At 38.4% G+C, this 21,416-nt stretch overlaps 1 protein-coding gene across 1 annotated transcript; it reads right to left on the reverse strand.

Moving 5' to 3' along the window:
• Positions 1 to 5,006: 5,006 nt before the first annotated feature.
• Positions 5,007 to 19,726, reverse strand: LOC140246046 (uncharacterized). Its single transcript, XM_072325492.1, has 13 exons — positions 19,551 to 19,726; positions 16,514 to 16,674; positions 15,570 to 15,674; positions 15,033 to 15,179; positions 14,021 to 14,244; positions 13,284 to 13,375; positions 12,411 to 12,649; positions 12,172 to 12,235; positions 11,591 to 11,721; positions 10,451 to 10,569; positions 9,492 to 9,624; positions 7,087 to 7,183; positions 5,007 to 6,165 (listed from the first exon to the last, which is right to left on the reverse strand). Exons 1-13 carry the CDS (start codon positions 19,687 to 19,689, stop codon positions 6,116 to 6,118), a joined length of 1,701 nt encoding a protein of 566 aa, XP_072181593.1. The 5' UTR covers positions 19,690 to 19,726; the 3' UTR covers positions 5,007 to 6,115.
• Between the last annotated feature and the right edge of the window lie 1,690 nt (positions 19,727 to 21,416).

Genomic DNA, 21,416 nt, shown 5'->3' on the forward strand with positions numbered 1-21,416 from the left:
GTAAACCCTGCCTAAGTCGACCTTGCATAAGGTCTTTTCAAGTCGTCTTCTCTTTATATTTTATTTAAATGTATTTTAATACCGCACAAGTTAAATTTTTCTCAGTCAAAGCTATTTCTTCAGTCCACATACATTTGACTTAGGCAAGGTTGACTGTACATGTATCATCCATAAAATTTTGATATGTATTCTTTGACATGGTTTTATTCAAAACTATTGTATAATGAAATATTAGGTAGTTTACAAGAATTGTGCATACAATAATACATACAGTGTATTTAAAAATATATACATAAGAAGCATTGTAATGTCCTTATGTAAAGCCTTTTGCCACCTTAAGAATAAGAACATTAATGATTTATAAGCACTGACAAGATAACATACTTTCACAACTGCCTATCTTATATGCTCTGCAATCTTGACAGAGGTAGTTGGTTTTGACATAAGACACAACATAAACTTGACTACATAATGACTCCTGTCATATACTTGAAATTGTGCCAAATAAAACCAATTTGTGCCCATCAGGCTGGATAGTTGATACATTCCATGATATGGGTTTCTGTTTCAGTGTTCGTTTAAAAACTGTGTGATGACGGAAAGATATCTTTACATTTGATCGAACAATAATACAGTCAGAGTGCCAACAAACATGACTTAACCCTTCAATGCCCTCTGTGATAATGATTGTGATAATTCTCATAATTAAACACAAAGAGGAGTAACCCCTTGCAGCATTGTGTACCAACTTCATAAATTGAGAGATCCTGTTATTCACACTCTCATCAAGAAAAGTGCCCACAACAGCAGTGTCATGTTTTATTCTGGTGTAATCAGTTGAAATATTAATGGCACATCCCAAATAAAACGAGACATGAAAACTCGTCACATTGAGGACGAGTTAGGTGATACGCTTGTGGTCATCAGATGACGGTCATCTGTGATCGACAAAGAAAAGAATGTGATATAGGCACCTTGAAGTTATATTGAGCGTGCATGCGAAACCGTTTCTGTAACCACTCGGCCACGGGTCATCCACGGAAATGGTAAGACAAAAAAAAAAACAATGTATAGATATAACAGGGGGAAAGTCAATGCCCACTCAACTAACGTGGCCTGGTGAGCATCTATTGCATTGCTAGACGGAGAAGCGGCCCTGTAACGACTGAGGTCACTATGCCATTTCTGGCAACTTGGGAAAAATACGTCCCGCAGACATAAATCTATAATCGGCTGGTTTTGATACCTTGCCTTTAATCACAATTTTCAGTGTAATGACGTCATCAAATTACAAAACAATGACATCGTCTTGAAAGACAATTGTTCAAAGTACAACACCTCAGTCGTCGTCATTACATACTATGATCGGTTTGACAAAGTCAACCTGCAAAATGTTGCTGCAGTCGAAGCAATGTGGTCTCCAACACACAAAAAAGAGGGATATGGCGTGTGTGTGTGTCTCTGTGTGTGTATAGGTGCGTTTATATACGAACGTGATTTCTACATGGACGAATATGTAATACAAAATTGAAGAAAAAAATAAAATAAAAAAAAAAATGTTTCGTGATCTTGTGGGGTTCGAACCCGCAATCTCACGTCTCTGAGACGGCGCCTTTAACCACTCGGCCATACGTCTCGACGAGAAAATATGGGGAACGTAAACTTATGTATGTGAAAGATACATGGGGAATCGTTTTGTCCACATTCCATTTTCATTTTCAGTTTTAAACTGCAAAATTGTCAATCTGATGAGGAAATTTCAAAGAATAAAATGCATGATTACTGCAGCTTATTGTCTCAGCTACAACATATTAAAGTTTCAGAGGAAATGAAGCAAAATCAGCTGAGATAAAGGTGCTTAAACGTTGTTAAGTCAATTGATGCTTTTAAAAAAAATCACCTCCCATAGACAATACACGTAAACTTGTCCGATTTTGCGTCTTTACATTTAATCACAATTTAAGGTATGATGACGTCATCAAATATCAAAAGCATGACATGGACTTAAAAGGCAAATGTTCAAAGTACAACATATCTGAATTTGGGATAATATTGAGCTTAAACAAGAGAGATACGAGCAAATGAATGTCAGAAACAGTACCTTAAAAAAATTAATTCCACTTTTTTGATTTCAGATGACGATATGATGACGTCATATTGTAATTATGGAAATAATGATACTTGAAACGTTATTTTCAATTCATATGCTTTTGTAATATGCAATAAAAACATAGGGTCACCTGACGTTTTAAAGAGCTATGGCGAAATAAACAAAGACATGTTTTTTCACTATATTTGCACATAGATGCGCACGCGAAATTTCAACTTTGACGCCAGTGCATTGCTTTGTTATTTGTCAAAATCGATCAGAAATCAATGGATATTGTTACTCAAAGTATCAGGAATCCAGATCAGTCAAAAAATGTGCATTTTCATGTTACTGACGCGCTGTGCGCGCGAAAATGCGCGGACGGACGCGCACGCGCAAAATTGTTTGAAACGCTTAAAATTGTCTGAAACTTCGAGATTTCCCATTGGAAAGTTGTTTTGAGCCTTTTAAATGTTTGACGCGCGCTTACGCGTCCTAGATGACGTCCTAGGTAATTAGCATCAGAGAAAGAAAGATAGAGCGTGACCTGAACTTTATGTCCACAAAAACTGATACAGAAAGGACCTTTAGTTATGAAGTTATGATCGATCATGTAACATGGTCCGAAAATCACAAAATGGCGCCTAGATGACGTCATAGATACGTTACTGTCATGAAAACCTTATTGTGGCTAGATATTGTCATGAGACATGTTGACTGAAAATGTCATGTTACTCCGTAATGTCATTCTTGAGATATTGACGACACAAAATAGGCCAGAAAGAAAGAAGAACGAGATATGAAACTCGTCACGCTGACGAGTTAGGTGATACGCTTGGGGTCATCAGGTGTCGGTCATCTGTGATCGACAAAGAAAAGAATGTGATATAGGCACCTTGAAGTTATATTGAGCGTGCATGCAAAACCGTTTCTCTAATCACTCGGCCACGGGACATCCCCGGACATGGTAAGGCAAAAAAGAAATGTATGGATATTACAGGGGGAAAAAGTCAATGCCCACTCAACAATCGTGGCCGCGTGAACATGTATTGCATTGCTAGACGGAAATGCGGCCTTGTAACGACTGATGTCGCTATGCCATTTCTGGCAACTTGGGAAAAATACGCGCCGTAGACATAAAGCCTATAATCGGCTAGTTTTGATACCTTGCCTTTAATCACAATTTTCAGTGTGATGACGTCATCAAAGTACAAAACAATGACATGGTCTTGAAAGACAATTGTTCAAAGTACAACACCTCCGTCGTCGTCATTACATACTATGATCGGTTTGACAAAGTCAGCCTACAAAATTGTGCAGCAGTCGAAGCAATGTGGTCTCCAACACAAAAAAAAAAGGGATATGGTGTGTGTCTGTGTGTGTGTATAGGTGCGTTTATACGAACGTGATTTCTACATGGACGAATATGTAATACAAAATTGAAGAAAAAAAGTAAAATAGCTAAGTGTTTTGTTTCGTGATCTTGTGGGGTTCGAACCCGCAACCTCACGTCTCTGAGACGTCGCCTTTAACCACTCGGCCATACGTCTCGGCGAGAAAATATGAGGAACGTAAACTTATGTATGTGAAAGCTGAATCGGGAATCGTTTTGTCCACATTCCATTCTCATTTTCAGTTTTAAACTGCAAAATTGTCAACCTGATGATAGGATTTCAAAAAATAAAATGCATGATTACTAAAGCTTATTGTCTCAGCTACAACATACTTAAGTTTCAGAAGAAATGAAGCAAAATCAGCTGAGATAAAGGTGCTTAAACGTTGTCAAGTCAATGCATGGTTTGAAAAAAAATCACCTCCCATTGACATAACACGTAGTATGGTCCGATTTTGCATCTTTACCTTTAATCACAATTTAAGGTATGATGACGTCATCAAATTTCATAACCATGACATGGACTCAAAAGGCAAATGTTCAAAGTACAACATATCTGAATTTGGGATAATATTGAGCTTAAACAACAGAGATACGAGCAAATGAATGTCAGAAACAGTACCTCAAAAAATTAATTCCACTTTTTTGATTTCAGATGATGATATGATGACGTCATAATGTATTTAGGGAAATATTGATACTTGAAACGTTATTTTCAATTCATATGCTTTTGTAATATGCAATAAAAACATAGGGTCACCTGACGTTTTAAAGAGCTATGGCGAAATAAACAAAGACATGTTTTTCGCTATATTTCCACATAGACGCGCACACGAAATTTCAACTTTGACGCCAACGCATTCCTTTGTTATAGGTCAAAATTGATCGGAAATCAATGGATATTGTTACCTAATGTATCAGGAATCCAAATCTGTCAAAAAATGTGCATTTTCATGTTGCTTACGTGCACTACACGCGAAAATGTGCGGACGGACGCGAACGCGCGAAACGCTTAAAATTGTCTGAAACTTCGAGATTTCCCATTGGTAAGTTGTTTTGAGCCTTTTAAAAGTTTGACGCGCGCGTACGCGCGCGTAATAATGTCCTAGGTAATTAGCATTAAAATGTAAGATAGAGCGTGACCTGAACTTAATGTCCACCGAAAATGATACAGAAATGACCTTTAGTTATGAAGTTATGATCGATCATGTAACATGGTCCGAAAATCACAAAATGGCGCCTAGATGACGTCATAGATATGTTACTGTCATGAAAACCTTATTGTGGCTAGATATTGTCATGAGACATGTTCCCTGAAAATGTCATGTTATTCCGTAATGTCATTCTTGAGATATTGATGACACAAAATTGTCCAGAAAGAAAGAAGAATAAAAAGAAATAAAGAGAGATTTTGACAATCACAATAGGTGATACGCTGATAGCGTATCACCTAAATAGGTCCTTCCATGAAAAACAAACCACCACTTACAATAATTATTACAAACTTAAACAACTTAAAGGTAAGACATAGTTCTCAATAGGGCACAAAATTCATCTTCCACCATATTTATTTTCAATATCTAAAGTCTAATGATATGGAAAGCATCTACCACGAAACTTGTTTGGCTGATTACTTGACTTTTATTCTTGAGGTGCCTGGCCGTTCAGAAGTGGGTAAATAGATACATGATGACATGATGATTGATTGAGCCCCAGCGGTAGTATTTTCCAACAAGCTGCCTGCCATTTACTCTTTAACACGAAAGATAGATGAATACTGCCATGGCTTGATTTGTTGATTATTGATAATTTATTGTAGAACATTTATGTATCAACCATGACCACACATGCTCTCAGAGTGTAATACTGTAAGCATACCTTCTGGCTAATATTTCACATTTTCGTCATTACAACTGAAATTGTGTTATCACAGCACTATTTCACACATTTCTTATGTGTATGTGTCCACTCTATGAAGGAAAATATTGACAGTTTCTGCAGACTTGTGAAAACAATGTTTACCTTTAAAATGCATCTTTATACAATCCTTACACATTATTTCACTGAACACTGCAGCATATAAAATGGGCTAATGAACAAACTGTTGTGGTTTTCAGTTTTGAAGTATTTAGCTCATTCTTCTGACCACCACAGCAAAATTAGGAAAAATGATGCCTCCGGCGACATTTCATGGCAAAGCCATAAAAAGTTATGCCATGCTGCACGCAGCAGTTTATATATATTCCAATTCCTAAGAGTGCAGATGGCACAGATTTCACAATCATAGGATTCTTCCATTGCAGCAACAATGTTCACCGAATCTCTGGGATGAATATTTCTCACCAGATGAAAACAAGCTGAACACAAGAGGGTCAGTAATTTACACACTAACACTAATTTTATTTTTTTTGCATAAGTCACTGGGAAATAATGTATCTCATATATCCTGATCCAAATCATGGTGTAATATGCAACAGCTAAAGATTGTACAGGGAATGAAAGTGTGAGTGAGAATGGCAGTTTCCACGGAGATTCATAGTTTTCATGTGAATGTTTTCATCTCATTGCTCTTCCATATCCATTTCCCTGAGGCAGGTCATCCGTGTGTGACACTTCTCCCACAGTAGTTGACTTCAAAACTGAATCTGATGCATTTTGGTTGTGAAGTCAATGTAGTGTGGCTCTGTAAAAGCAATTAAATGGTAGGCTACTCAATAATAAAAAATCAGTGATAGTAAAAACAGATGGTGTGAATTGTGGACATTTGTATTAAAATTCAAGTCAGTTTTGTCGTATCTTTCAATGCAGTATGGGCTATTATGTCAATGAGAGTTATTTTACATGCCATTATCACAAACTATGTCTACAGAATGCAATTTAAGGAGTGATATTTACAACTGCACTCCAAGTTCAAGTAGAATCTCATACAAGAAATAAACTAAAACAAAACTACTTGAAAGTTCATTTTTTGAAATTAGATACAAGTAAGGATTTTACAGAACTATGAAAAAGCTGTGTTTCATAAGACAGTAATCAGAATGCAGTCACATACGCAATAAATTAGACAATGATATTATTGTCTGAATTGAATTCATTTACTTCAGAACTTGAGCATGGAGTAGGCTTCCAGTTTAAGTCATGTCCAATAAAATTTGTCACATTAAAGGGACTGTACAGTACTGGTTGAGGTAGGGATTCATGTTTTGAACATTCCTAAGTGAGATAATGAAAAGCCTCTTATGAAATATGAAAGAGCATGTAATTTTAAGAAGGATTCAACGTTTATTTGATGAAAATTGGTTTTCAAATGGCTGAGATATCCAAAAAAGTGCTAATAATAAAAGGCGACATGCCCCAACTTTATTAGCATCTCTTTGTTTCACCTTGTTTTTGGATATCTCAGCCATTTCAAAACCGATTTTCATCGAATAAACTTTTGATACCCCTTAGAACTGCATGCTCTTTGACATCTCATAGAGTGGTTTCTGAATACCTCACAAAACGTTAAAAGCTAAATCTTCACCTCGACCAGAACTGTACACACCCTTTAAATTCTATGGTTTGAACCAATCACAGACTATACTGCATGGGAAGCACTGATTACCTGTATCTGGAGTAATGTAGCCATGTCTCAGTAGAAAGTCAAGGTTAACGAGGCCACAGTTTGGCTTGAACTGATCTGATGCAATTTCCTTTTTCACCTATGACAGTTATACATAGAGCAGGTTAGCATGTTGTCAGAGGAAATGTGCAAAGTTGTCATTAATTGCATTTGATGTGTCCTTAGAGCCCTTACCTGTGGAGGTTGCATCATAGGGTAGTTTACTAGTCCCCCCCCCCCCTTTTGCAATATCGACTTTCTGTTTTTAGTTCTGTGGCCATCACAACTGTTTTGTGGTTTTCAAAAGGACTCATCAGTATAGCAACCATCACAACAATTTTGCAGTTTACCATAGGACAATGCAAATTTCATAACCATCAAAAATATTTGTGGTTCTTAAGGACCTCATTACTTTTGTAACCACCTCAACTATTTGTGGTTACCATTGGACAATGCCTGTTTTGTAACCATCACAGCTATTCCATGGTTCCTGTAGGACACTGTATCAGATGACTACCTGAACACATTTCTTTCTTTTTTTCTACTGGTCCATGACTCACCTTTTCACTATCAATCTGATGTGTTACTTTCATTTCAATTACAATGCCTGTTTTATAAGGTACATTCCCCCTTCAAGGCACATCATTTTTGTGAATTCAAGTTTGTCATAAAGGCATAGCCCATTCATTGGACTTTTCAAACTGCTAATTAGATACTATGCTGATAAGATTAAACTTTTGACAGAATCTAGAATTTAAACACCATGGGACATACAATAAATTACACATTGCCCAAAAATGAAGGCTATCAGCACGAGTATATGCTTACATGCGAAAGGTGTACAAAGTTTCTCTTTCAATTCTACAGTTCATACGCATACAACACTAACTTGCTGTGGTGTAATATGCTTCACTTCCTACATATTATGATAAAGGTACGAAATTCAACCATTGCATCTAGACTTACTGTTTTTTCAATTCCGGGAATGGTTTCCCGTCCGATTGGGGACACTTCATCAGTTTGTCTGATTTGGTGTTGGGAAAATGTCTTTGCCAATCAGCAGACTCACTGCTGACTTTATTGTTCATAGTCAGTCATCGAGGAATTCTGCGAATTACAGAGTTGTACACTCGGAAGAGGTTGTGTCACAGTCCCCCACCCTTATTAAAGGTTGAGTTCTTGGAGTTGACATAGACGGCTTTCAGGACCCCAGTCTAACCTAACCTCTCCTGGGTTTTCAACTCTGTAATCCGCAGAATTCCTCGATGACTGACTCCGAACAATAATGTTGACAGTGCGTCTGCGCCGATCGGCAAAGACACAACTGGCAAAATATTAAAATGACACATTTGTCACATATGTGTTGAATGTTCACCTTCCTTGACATACGTTTAATTGGATGAATAGGAGAGCATGCATTTGGGGATTTAAGGTCTTTAACTTGACTTTAACCCTTTCATAAGTTTATGCATTGAGTAATTGTCACAGTATGGAGAAAAAGTGCAATTTCTGTATTGAATAGTAAATTGTTACCATTTTCATCTGGTCTTTGGACCCTATATTCAGAAGAGAATCACTGTAAGGCAGAACATGCATAAATACTGTATGTACTAAGTTTCAATATAACTTGAGCCACTTCCGAGATATGGAGGAAGAAGTAAGTTCAGCACTTTCACTTGAACTCTTACCTTTTGACCTTTGATAGAGAATCTCTATTGGGTTATACATGCATACACCAAGTTAAAAAAAAAAAATAATCCTGCTGGCATTGCATAAATATGAGGGAAATAGTAACATTTTGAAGTGTTGCCATTGACCTTTGACCCCATGAACCTAAAATCCCCTAGATAATCACTGCCAGTCAGTACATGCATATATATACTATGTTCCATGAAGATACCTTGAACAATTTCCAAGATACGGAGATAAAAGTGAAATTCTAACATTTTGACTTGACCTTTTGACCTTTGACGTCATGATCCCAAACTCGCACCACAGAATCTTAATTGGGTAATACATGTATACACTAAGTTTCAAGAAAATATCTTCAGGCATTGCATAGATATGGGGGAAATAGTGAAATTTTAAACATCTGACCTTGACATTTTGACCTTTGACCTTGAGCATGTGCACCCAAGAGTTGATAGGCACAACTTCACCCCTAATACACATACATGCCAAGTTTCATTAGGATACCTCAAAAGGTTTTTTAGTTACGCTGTCCACAAAATTCATTACGGACGGACGCAAGGACGGACAACCCGAAAACATAATTCCTCCGGCACCACTTCGTGGCGGAGGCATAAAAACAGTGGGTCAAGATGCAATAATTTGATTTTGTAACTTTATTGAATGTTACCTGGATAAATCAGAACTCACATTAATTTCCCTTATATACTATAACTCACCTTCTCTACTGGCCAGAGAAAGAACTCACTGACCTCTCCATCACACACTTTGGGTTCGAACTCTGGGGAGAGCTCCAGGTCAAAGATGAACTGTGTCTCAGGGAAGAGTCCCCTCTCATCTTCAAAGAAGTAGCTGAAATTTTATGATGGGGAAAATGGGGTTAATTTGAGATGAGGGGTACCCAGTGAGAAATAAGAAAGCATCTGTTCAATGACAATGGACAGTGCCAAACAGGAACAACAGCAATAAATATGAATATAAAATATGGATAATCATCATCACAGAACAGCACTATTTGCAATATATTGAAGTAAACTGACCATACAGTCTTTTGATTTTCTGAGATATATGTACATGTATCTTGGGTACATATATAAAGGCATACATAATTATGCACAAGATATAAACTACGTGTACATGCAAACTTGTATGCACACTCACAACCTTCAGATGTGAGTGTGAACAATGTACTTTGTTTACATATATTTCCTGCTCCTCTTTTATTTTTCTAGAATCGTGCCAAAAGTATGAAGAAAAAACTTAAAGGGACTGTACAGTACTGGTTGAGGTGGGGATTCATGTTTTGAACATTCCTAAGTGAGATAATGAGAAACCTCTTATGAAATATGAAAGAGCATGTAATTTTAAGAAGGATTCAACATTTATTTGATGAAAATTGGTTTTCAAATGGCTGAGATATCAAAAAAAGTGATAGTAATAAAAGGCGACAGGCCACGCTTTTTATTAGGATCTCTTTGTTTCACCTTGTTTTGGGATATCTCAGCCATTTCCAAACCGAATTTCATCAAATAAACTTTTGATACCCCTTAGAATTGCATGCTCTTTGACATCTCATAGAGTGGTTTCTGAATATCTCGCAAAAACGTTAAAAGCTAAATCCTCACCTCAACCAGAACTGTACAAACCCTTTAACAATTCTAGTTGCTCTGTCACTGACCTGATGGTTCCAACAGAGACAGCCTTTTCACTGACCTCCCTGGGTATGCTAGCCTCCTCTTCACACTCTTTCATCATACACTCTTTCACTCCAAGGCCTGCTGCCAGACCCCCTGCAGCCTGCAAGGAAACACAAACCAGATACTGTAAGTGTCGATATTTTCGCGTGATTAATTTTTAGCGCTGTGTGACTCAAAAACATATTCTCGAGTTCTTGAATTTGCGCTACACAATTGTCGACCCATTCAGAACGTGCAGAGAAAATTGTGCAGATGTTTTTGCGGGTTTTAGAATTCACACTCGCCAGAAGTAACGTGAAATACACAGAAAAAAAAATGTAGCATGAAAATTACTGCATTTACAGTAATATATGACCCAGCTTCAGGCTTGATCAGTCTAAACTCACATTATGAAATGTGTACTTTGCAGCAATATCTCATCTACATTTTACATTTGCTTTTCTCAGGCATTTTATGCATGAATGAAGATACTCCTTTTATGTTAAAAACCAGAGAAGGTATTACACAAACTGATATCATCGAAATATACATGTATAATGCATAAACTCATATAATTCCAATGAACATGTAATGACACAGAAACATTTCTATTCTAGCAGAATCAATATTCTTAATATGTGTTGCTCCTTCATAAGACTGCCAGAAACTCCACACATGGGAAATTTCATGAATACAGTCTTGGCAAATGCTCCAATACCACAAAATCCACATTTGATGCAGTGATTTGTATTTAAAGAGGTAAATGGCTGCATGCAACTGCGTGTGTATTTGATGCTGTTTCATATCCATAACATGCAGATGAACTTGGTGAAAATCACTCTGTATGCAGACGTGGACACTTGGGGAAAAAGACACTACAGATCCTGCATCAGTTTTTGAAGAGCTCTTCATTGGCCATTTTTTTTTTTTTTTTTTTTTTTTTTTTTTGGGGGGGGGAGGGTTTCTTGTACTCCTTCAGTTGATATTTCTGCAATGAATGATATTTCTCCACCAACTGAACTACCATGGTACTTTACTCTGTTCTGTTCTGTTTTGCTATGTCTGTTGTTTGGATGGGCATGGAAAGACAGTGCAAAGGTCATACAAATTGCATGTCCTGTTTGAAGTCGTATGTGACTCACTATGTTGTCCAACTTGTTAGGATAGGTCTGCTTGGTTGGAGATCGTCTCCCGATCCACAGACACAGCCCCTTTGTTGGATGTCTACAGTAACCATTCACATGTACACCATACTGCTTGATGCCAAAGAGACCTAGATTGCACAAACATGAAAGTCACAGTTAGTATCACATGATTCGGACTTGCTGTCACAAACGTTTACAAAAATCATTGAACATTGATTTTCTGACTGTAGCACATTTTCTGTTGGTCTGTCTTCACAATTTAAAACTATATGTAATTTGCACCTGTAGAACATAATACAGCTACCATAGAAATGGTTAAAAAACTAGTCACCGGATTCAAGCAGTTTCCAATAAATTAGTTTAATCAATAAACCAGGTATATTATTAATCTTAGAGATCTCAATCTAATCATACATCACTAACATAATAATGAGGTAAATTAAAGTCTTTCATACTGCAGCTGAAATACAATGTCATATGTATTGAGTACAGAAATACATGGAAATAATCAAAAACAAAAACTTTTAACCAAAAAAAAAAAGAAGATTATATCCAATTAGAAAAATGGAAGAACTAACTTGTTGCAGATCGCTCCATTTCCAGCAAAGGTGTATCACTGAATGATTTGCTCACTGCATAATTCTGTATTTTAAGAAAGAAAAAAAGAAAGAAAGATGAGAGTCCGTGCGAATTAAGTCAATGACCACAAGGCTCGTTGGAATAAGACTTCCATTCACAGGAAAGGGGGGGGGGGTCTACAAGTGAAGCGCAGGAATGAATCACAAACTGCCATCAAAATTGAACACACACGCCATACCTCATTTCTCCATCCCCGAAGAGCAACGAAGGCATCGGTCTCTCTGCATCGCTGCAGGAAGTCGGCAACCTTTGCTGTCCTCTCTGCATACGTGGTGAGGGCTGACGACAGGTGGATGCCATCGTTGGTCCACTGGAAGAGGTCGGCATCAGACCCAAGGGCGTTAAGGGTCAGAGGTGGGATGACCCCCACCTGGATCCCATTCACGATGAATGGTCGGTACTGGATCCTCTTTTCACCTGCAGAATTAGTCATTGTTATCACCAGTGGACAGTCAACTACAGTAAATAGCTTTTCATCTGAAAACAGAGTTTACAGTATGGGAGTCTCTTTTCACCTGTATGCAAAAGCTAATTTATAGCAGACCCTCTCTTCACCCTCTTTTCACCCAAAGAGCAAGTTAAATCTATGTGGACCTTTATTTTAACTGTAGACTGTACAAAGCTAAAGTGGATCCTTAATACTGTTCACCTTTCAGGATCCTTAATACTATTCACCTTTCAACAGTACTACATTGTACATGGGCTGACCTAACAGATATCCTAATCATCAGTTTGCAATAAAGACAAATCCACGACCTCATTTACAGTTTTTGCTAAGTTGTAACTCGCAGCACTCCTTGTTTTCCAAGAAAAAGGAAGAGAATGGGCACTAAGAATGACTGTGAGATCTTAAATGCCACTAATTCAAAGCAAACATTGACATATAACAACGATCATAGCTAACAAACCACATTCTTGCAAGACACAGATTGTTAATTTTTTGCAAGATAGTGGCTAGAGGACATCAACAAAATAAATTTTCTGTGAGCACCTGATTTGTATTAACCACATTCTTGTTTTGTTTTTTCAATGTCAAAAACCACACAATTACCTTCCCACTGAAAGGAGGAGACGTGTTGCACATTGCTCCACATCCGATTTGACCATGACTCAATAACGGACTCGCCGGTAGTCATAGTTCCACTGCTTGGCAAAAACAGAACACAAGAAGACAAAATTAAGTGATACCACTGAAAAATGAGATTTTGTGGAATTCTTCTTGTATTTTCTTCATATTATTGTTCAAAATGACATCATGAGCTCTGGTAGTCTCCGTACCCAGCAATGACGGCACCTTATCTTTCAGGATTCACAAATTTTGAATCGATGGTATGATTTTCCTCAAAATGTCACTAATGTGTGTTTATTCAGAGAATGGTGACACACTTGGGATGGTATAGTATTGGTTGAGATGAGGATTGGGCTTTTAACTTTTTGTGAGATACCAAGAAACCACTTATGAAATAGTACAGAGCATACCATTCTACCAGGAATTCAAAGTTTATTTGATGAAAATTGGTTCTGGAATGGCCGAGACATCCAAAAAGCAATGTAAAACAAAGTGATCGTAATAAAAGGTGGGTACCACCTTTCATTAGGATCGCTCTGTTTTGGATTTCTCAGCCATTTCAAAACCAGATTTCATCAATAAATGTTGGATTGGAATTACATGCTCTTTCATATTTCATAAGAGGTTCTTATTATCTCACCAAAAAATGTTAGAAACCTGAAGTTTGGTCTCAACCAACACTATACGATCCCTTTAATAGATGATTTTTGTGGGCTCACCTGTTGGAGTTCCTGGCCCTTCTCAAATGAGACCTTGTATCAGCTGCTGTTGGGTTGTATCTGTGCCCACCAGCGGCTAGGTTGGAGTCAGTCGGGAGGACCTCGTTTCTGACAAAAGAGCCTAGACGTTGTTCTAACTCTTTGATGTTATCCACTCCCCCTGAAACAAGCTCTTGGATCTTCCCGACAATCTCTGGATCTAGTTGCTCCTTGGCTCCAGTAATCTAGCAAAATGGCAAAGGGCACATAAATGATGGGCAAACTATGGCTTTTATTGTCTTTATGGAAATAACTACAATTACTACACCCAAAGCTTTAATTCTTGATCTGTGCTTCGTTTGCAGGCTAGCATGCATGCTGGGGTGCATGCTTTGTCGATTGGCACAGATGTCCGGGAACTAAATGTCAGCAAATAGATATTACCTACTCCCCCAATCCCTACTGCATCACCATAAAAAATGTCATGCTGGTCTGCGGCTTATTGCTACACCTAATTTGGCTTGCTAACTTTCCAACTACAACGCTAGGTCAAGTGTACATGGATTAGTGAATGCTGGTGAGAAAGCTTGGCAAGTTAAAGTTAAGTAATTGGCACATTATCATAATTGTTTACAAAGTACTGACATCATCACATGTGTACATGGAATTATCCAAACACTTTCCAACACATTCCAACCTGGGATGGAATGTGCTGTAACAGCAAGGTGATGCTGCACAATAACCATTTTCTATGAATCAGTGTTGTGCGAGTAAAAACCATGATCTTGAAGTTAATATCATCTACAGGAGGTGCCCACACTCTAACTGTCAGGCAAGACAGCCTATAGAAAGTAGTGACTGTTAAAACCAGTAAATGGAGTGACAGGTTAACGTTGCTGGTTCCAGAGGCGAGTTGTCTATGACAGCATCTATTCAGTGAAAGATAAAAATGCTTGCTTTGCAAATGTGATTCAGAAATTTACCATAATATTCAGTCCAATTTATACAGTTGAATTACAATACTGGATTTTACTTTGATCTTGTGATGCTTGTGGTCACTCAGTCCTGGAAGATGGACGTGGTAGCAGAGTGTGGCTGGAACGTCCCTCCCTTTCTTTGCCAGGTCCCTCCGCAGTGCGGCTGCTACTGACTTGCGCAATCTACCGGTGTCCTTTGAAAGCTATCCATATTGAACAAAATACAGACAAGATATAGGATAAATTATGCTGATGAAGTTTTCCTTCATGAATTGTCAATGAAGAGATATATCTTGTGTGCCACTTTCTCATCTTTTTTTTTTTTTTTTTTTGTCTTGCAGATCGAGTCTGGACTACTCTAATCATGGTCCATGCTCTGATGTTCCCACTAATGCCATCTTTCATGTACTAGACCATATTCCTTCTTCATCTTACAAACTGCCAGCTGTACCTTGTCAAATAAATAACATAAGTCATGCAAGGCATGCAATGACTATAATAGTCTGCATATCAACATGCACTGTAAGGAGTAGAAGTGACTTTTGGCACACCCCTCCCTGTAAACAGACTCACCTGTAGTCCCATGAACTCACTTTATACTCTGGAAACTTTGCGATGCACTTGATACTGACTTCAGCTGGGCAATCCACTTTCTTTGTTGTATTAGCTCTAGCGTGAGGCTTCTTTGATATATCTCTCTGAAAAAAAAAAAAGCAAATGAAAAATACACACAAGGATAGTATTATAAGCTAAAACAATGTCTGTGGAAAGACAGTTATGTTGAAATGACTGTATCTGGAAGATATATCAACCAATCCAAATAGACACAAATCCTAAAACATTATAACTTCTAATGCATGATTCCATGATTAGCCTTACTGACATAAATTTAGAATGAATGTATTACTTGGGACATATCTTAATATCTAAAGCAGAAGATGGGGTCAGCATCACCATTACAGCAAACACAAAGCATGTTAAAAACTACATTCAAATAAAGATAAGAGTAAAGGTGGCATATGAGACTGTCATCAATAATCATACAAGCACATGACATGCAGGAAAAAGGAAGAACACATCTCATGTCAAATAGTTTTCAGGAAAATGAGGTGTGAATGTACGTGTAGCAAAACGCATACAAAAAGAATATAAACATGTGTGACATGCAAATTTTAGGGTATTATAACCGTAGACAAAATCAGGTGGAACTTCTATCTACAGTGATCTGGACTTGATCTCTTCTGTTACTGAAGACAAGTACAATGGCTTGAATGTGATATAAGCACTACTGGGGTAGTTTGCAAACCACACTGAAGACAGATTAATCCTAAGTCCTCCCTATCATCATACCTCCAAGTTTGAATAGAGTAAGAGGACGTAACTTGAAGTTAAAGCATTCTTACATGACCATCCGAAGTCACACATGAATTCACACATTGAATCCATTTCAAAAGCAATAATTTATAGAGCTGTTGACTGGAGCAAAATCTACAACTGAATGTGATGTTGCAATTTGTGTACTGTAATGAAAGTATACCTGCTCCTTTTCCAAGCGTCTTGCTTCTTTCAGCTTTGCCTGCCTGTCAGGTCCCATATGACACTGCAGGATGCGCTTTCCAATAAAGATGAATGGAATACCATCAAACGGAATAGGATGACTGCATTCTAGTTGCCATCGTATCTTTTTATGGTCCAAATCTATAAAGGAAATGCAATCAAAGTTTGGGCTTTTTGCAGTAATTTCACATAATGAGCAAGTACACAAAATGAATGAAAAAACAAACATGAAAATCACGCTCAAGGTCAAGATCATGGTCATAGCATTATACTTTCACATTATTGGACTGCAAAGCACACTTGCAAAGTTGTTGCAAAATCCAATTTAGATGCTCTCAAGGAACTAGAAATCAAACACACTGCTCAAATTTGTCTTCCATATGATACCTCTCGCTGTCATACAAATCTCATCAGACTCCTCGAAACATTTGATTTTCCCAGAGGCAATTCCGGCACCAGTTAGGCAAGAAATCACTTGGATGGACAATATAAAAAAACAAAAACAACAATAGGAGAAAGGGGTCACCAGAGTAGTGGCAGAGTATGGCACCTAATGATGATGATGATGATGATGATGATGATGATGATGATGATGATGATGATGATGATGATGATGATGATGATATTAACTCATATTCTGGTCGCTTATAGTACTACACACTCTTTTTTTTTACATCCTATCTTGGTCTGCATACTACAGTTCCATGACATACTATGCTCCTGTGACAATTGCTCCCATGGAATATCTGCATGCTGAGCCAAACATAAATTCTACCCACAATACTACCAAGCGGAGTGTACCATTGCTGCAATGTTGCTTCATCTTCACAGGCTGCATATACAGCCCTATTTGGAGATAACAGAAGAACTGAGAGATGTTATTCAACATAATGGACCATAATTGGCTCCTAATGGCTCCTGGGAGTGTAAGAATGGCATGAACATCATCACAGGTCACAGCTAGAGTAGAGGTATAGGTTCTCTACAATGTACATCTATATGTCACAATGAAAGTGACAATTTTGAAATCCACACTGCAGTGACTCTTACATTGGGTCAATTTTTGGAATTTAGAGATTTGACCGAACGAGTTTGTTATAGAAATGGATTGACTGGTCAAATAATCTTTTGTATGTGAACCGAATTTTATTGGAAATAAACCTTGAGAGGTAACGGTACATGGCATGTGTGAAGTTATCCTTATCGGAGTAAACCCACGCGACACTAATACACAGCCATCTCTACACAGCACATGCTGAGCACAGCGTCTACCCTGGTCAGGCTAGAGCAGCAGAGGCTTGGTTGTTAAGTAGACATCTAGGTTTCTATAGACAGTGTTTGGTAGCTCCATGCCTAGACCTGCGAGGTGGGGATGGAGAAGGAATTGAAATTTTTGCTATGAAGTCATTCTCAGTGCAGCTCTGGTGTCAAGACAACACTTGGAGAGAATCAAAGTTTTTTTTTGTTGTTGTTTTTTGTTTTGTTTTGTTTTTTTCTGGAAACCTAACCTGTCTAGAACTACAGTCCCACCTCGATTATACAGATAATGATTAACCAGATTCTTTGTTATCCGGCTGTGGACTGGCGGACAATTGTGTTTTGTTTTCATGTATTTTCAGTGCCAAATATCACTCAAAACAAACATGGAGTGAATTATAGTCCCATGATGGAAATGGACATGATAAAACAATCAACACTTTGCTCTTGAACCAGAGATTTATTACCATTTATACAGTTGGTATCTGAGACACTTTATTCAGCAATGTTATCGACAGCTGCTAGTAACTAACTGTGACTAGCCCGAATGCGAACGCGAAGCATTTATTCTATATAAAAACTGTGTACATGGTATCTGCCCTGTGGTTAGTTAACAAGGTCAAGGGAGCAATGTAAATACTGACACATGATTCAATCAGGGATGGCACTAACTCTGGAGTGCTCCCTTCGCGTTCGGCGTTCGGGCTGTGTTTCGCAGTTAGGATGGCACCATGTTCAACCCACCGAGGACGAGTCCCGAGTACAGTCGGGCAGGTGTCTATGGGAAATGCGTTTTGTAGCAAAATCAGTCCGTCGATCCTCAACAGGTTAAAGCAGGTCACTTTGTCTCAATGGTATTTGAGCATATCTCTCTTATCCGCCCAAATCGCTTATAAATCCTGAAGCCTGCTGGTCCTGATGTGGCAGGTAAATAATCGAGGTCGAACTGTATTAAAAGCAAGCCACCCATAATCAAAATTCAACCATAATGCTGTCTAGATTTGACCTGTCAGCTACATTGTGCATATCATAGAAACCTATGCTTTTTATGCAGCTGAATTGTGGGACGGGTGGTCAAACCTTGGTGCAGGTTTTCAGGTAAATTCAAGATCCAGAAACAGCATTCATGCCTGAATATCAGGAAAAACAACTTCACTCACAGGGTAGTATCTCACTGCACTGGAACATGCTACCAAAGTCAGCTGTGGAAGCAACTACAGTTAACCCATTGAGGACGAGTCCCGAGTATACTCGGGCAGGCCAGGTGTCTATGGGAAATGCGTGTTGTAGCAAAATCAAACCATCCTCAACGGGTTAACAGATTCAAGTCAGAAGTAGATGCATTCCTGTCAAAGAAGTACAAGTTAACATTTTCCGCAGAGTAATCATCTCAAATACTAATTTTTTTTAGCAGTCATTACTGCAATAAAAGACGAGGATTTAAGTTTGATATAGGTCTAGAACGTTCTACAGTGGAAACCTACTGAAAGCGGGAGGGCATTACAAGACTACTGCTTTTCCAGAAGCCCGACAAGACAGGTGAATACAGGTGAATAAATCAAAATTACGTTTTCTGTTCTCATGCCCACCCCGTACCCAATTACCACAACACGTTACTACTGGTACTGTCTGGTTAGCGCGCCCGGAGCCGAGCCCCGGGCCGGCCCGGGGTTAACTATACACAGCCCAGTCGCCGCTGTACATACGTTTCGCGTAGCGTATTAACAGCGTCTGGTCGGGCTAGCCCGGGGTATACTCACTGTAATCAAACTCCACTTTGCCGTAATGTTTTTGAGTAGTTACAGATACATATTTCGTTGACGTTTCGTCTTGGAATGATCTTACAGCCTCGATGGCTTGCTGATGACTGCTAACTATAATGTCTCTGGCTGTGGTCATGTCGGCAGATCCCCATGTTCATGCGAAGTATTTACACCCACTGTTCTACTGTCAGGTGCTGCAGTGCTGATGCTGATAAGAGTGCGATTGTGATCCCAGCCAGCCACATCCACAGTACTAAGGCCTCACATGTCCCACACTCACAGCCCCATCCATCCGCCAGCAGTGGTGGTGCACGAAAAATCCACCCGACCTATTTTTTTGGCTGCTACGTTCAGCTCAGCAGGAAGGAGGACTGTTGCGTAATAGTGTACAACGCACGGTACCCAGGCCCCACGTGTTTGTTTTTGTTTTCATTTCTCGACGGGCCACTACTCAGTACTCCTGAGCAGAAAGTAGGGCTCCACCGCCCTCGTAAAAGAAAAAAAGAATAAAGAAAATACATACATAACTATATAAAAAAAAAAAAATAAGTAAATAGATAAGTAAAGATTTTTTACATTTACTACCAATGATTCAATTGGTATAAGGTATAAAAAAGGAAAAATCGTTATTTCGTATGATAGGCAGAATCAATTTGATTCTTTATGCCGACCATTCAAATTAAAGGCAGTAGTATTTGTATTTGGTTTTGTTTTTTGTTTTTTTTTCCAGTGTGAGCTAGGGACTGCAGGACAAGTGGGGTGTCAAGGTCAATAATAATACCCCCCCCCCCCCCGCGCTTAGACGGGAAGAATTTCAGGGCGGAATACAGGTGGAATTGGGTTTTGAAATTCATGATTCTTTCTATCAAGTTTTTTTTTTTCCATTTCTTGTGTGTGTGGGGGGGGGGGGAGGGGAGGGGGAGCTGATGGGCCTGGCCTCCATGGATGCTAACCAAACTCATAGTGAACTTATCCTGCAGCGTTTCACGTGCAAATCATTGAATTTGATTTAAATGTGAATATGACGCGGTATAACGGCAGCTATCGGGTCCCAAGATATTGGCTGATGCATGTCCTAAACGATCATGATGCAGATGCAAGCGAAAAAGAAAGTGTTATTTGTAGATTAAAAAAAAAAAAAAACATCTCAGTGAAACTGCAGTTGTATTAATACCATTACGGGGATTTTTCACATTTCAAAGGCCTACTTTTTGATAACATTTTGGCTGCTGCATAATAATTAAAGTCGAACTGAGACTTTCTTAAACACTAAGCCAAATTAACCGAAATTGCATACACGATGCCAATAATTTTAATATCATGAGGTCATGAGATAATAAAGATCGATTTATATGCCCCCCCCCCCCCCATGGAATACGAAAGGAATTTTGTCCATCGACATTATTCCTGTAGTCTGAGTAGCCTGTAAACGAGTCCGTGGCGTGATATAAAGAATAATTATGTCGTTTTTAATCTATTACCGTATATCTCTCAAAAGTAATTCCAACCAAACTACGCTCACCCACGTTTCGGATTCCTTTTGCGATCAGTCAGTCCATCGATTCATTCTTTCATTTTAATTTTCACGATTAGAAACTCATTCAGCAAAAAAAAAAAAAAAAAAAAAGTTTTCTTAAAACAGGGTACAACAACATGATCATGTTTATAGTTCCCCATTGTTCCCAAAGTTTAGTAGAGCAAAGGCGAGAAAAATGTTGACAAGTGCTTCAAAAATATGCAACTAATTCAAATGGAATGTGCTAATAAAACATATCAATTCTAGACAGACCTTGGCCTATATTGATTATGTACACACATTTAAGAAAAACCCTTGTCATTTTTGTCATGCTTGCTGCTTATAAC

The sequence above is a fragment of the Diadema setosum genome, chromosome 2 (genome assembly GCF_964275005.1).
Source record: "Diadema setosum chromosome 2, eeDiaSeto1, whole genome shotgun sequence".
In the NCBI taxonomy this organism is placed as follows: domain Eukaryota; kingdom Metazoa; phylum Echinodermata; class Echinoidea; order Diadematoida; family Diadematidae; genus Diadema; species Diadema setosum.

Excerpts from the sequence above, each read along its gene's own strand:
- LOC140246046 (XM_072325492.1), bottom strand. The coding sequence starts at position 19,689 with ATGACCACAGCCAGAGACATTATAGTTAGCAGTCATCAGCAAGCCATC. Across the intron at positions 15,180-15,569 it reads CAAAGTTTCCAGAGTATAAA|CTTTCAAAGGACACCGGTAG; the intron begins GTGAGTTCATGG and ends CAATATGGATAG. Across the intron at positions 10,570-11,590 it reads CTAACAAGTTGGACAACATA|GCTGCAGGGGGTCTGGCAGC; the intron begins GTGAGTCACATA and ends GTTTCCTTGCAG.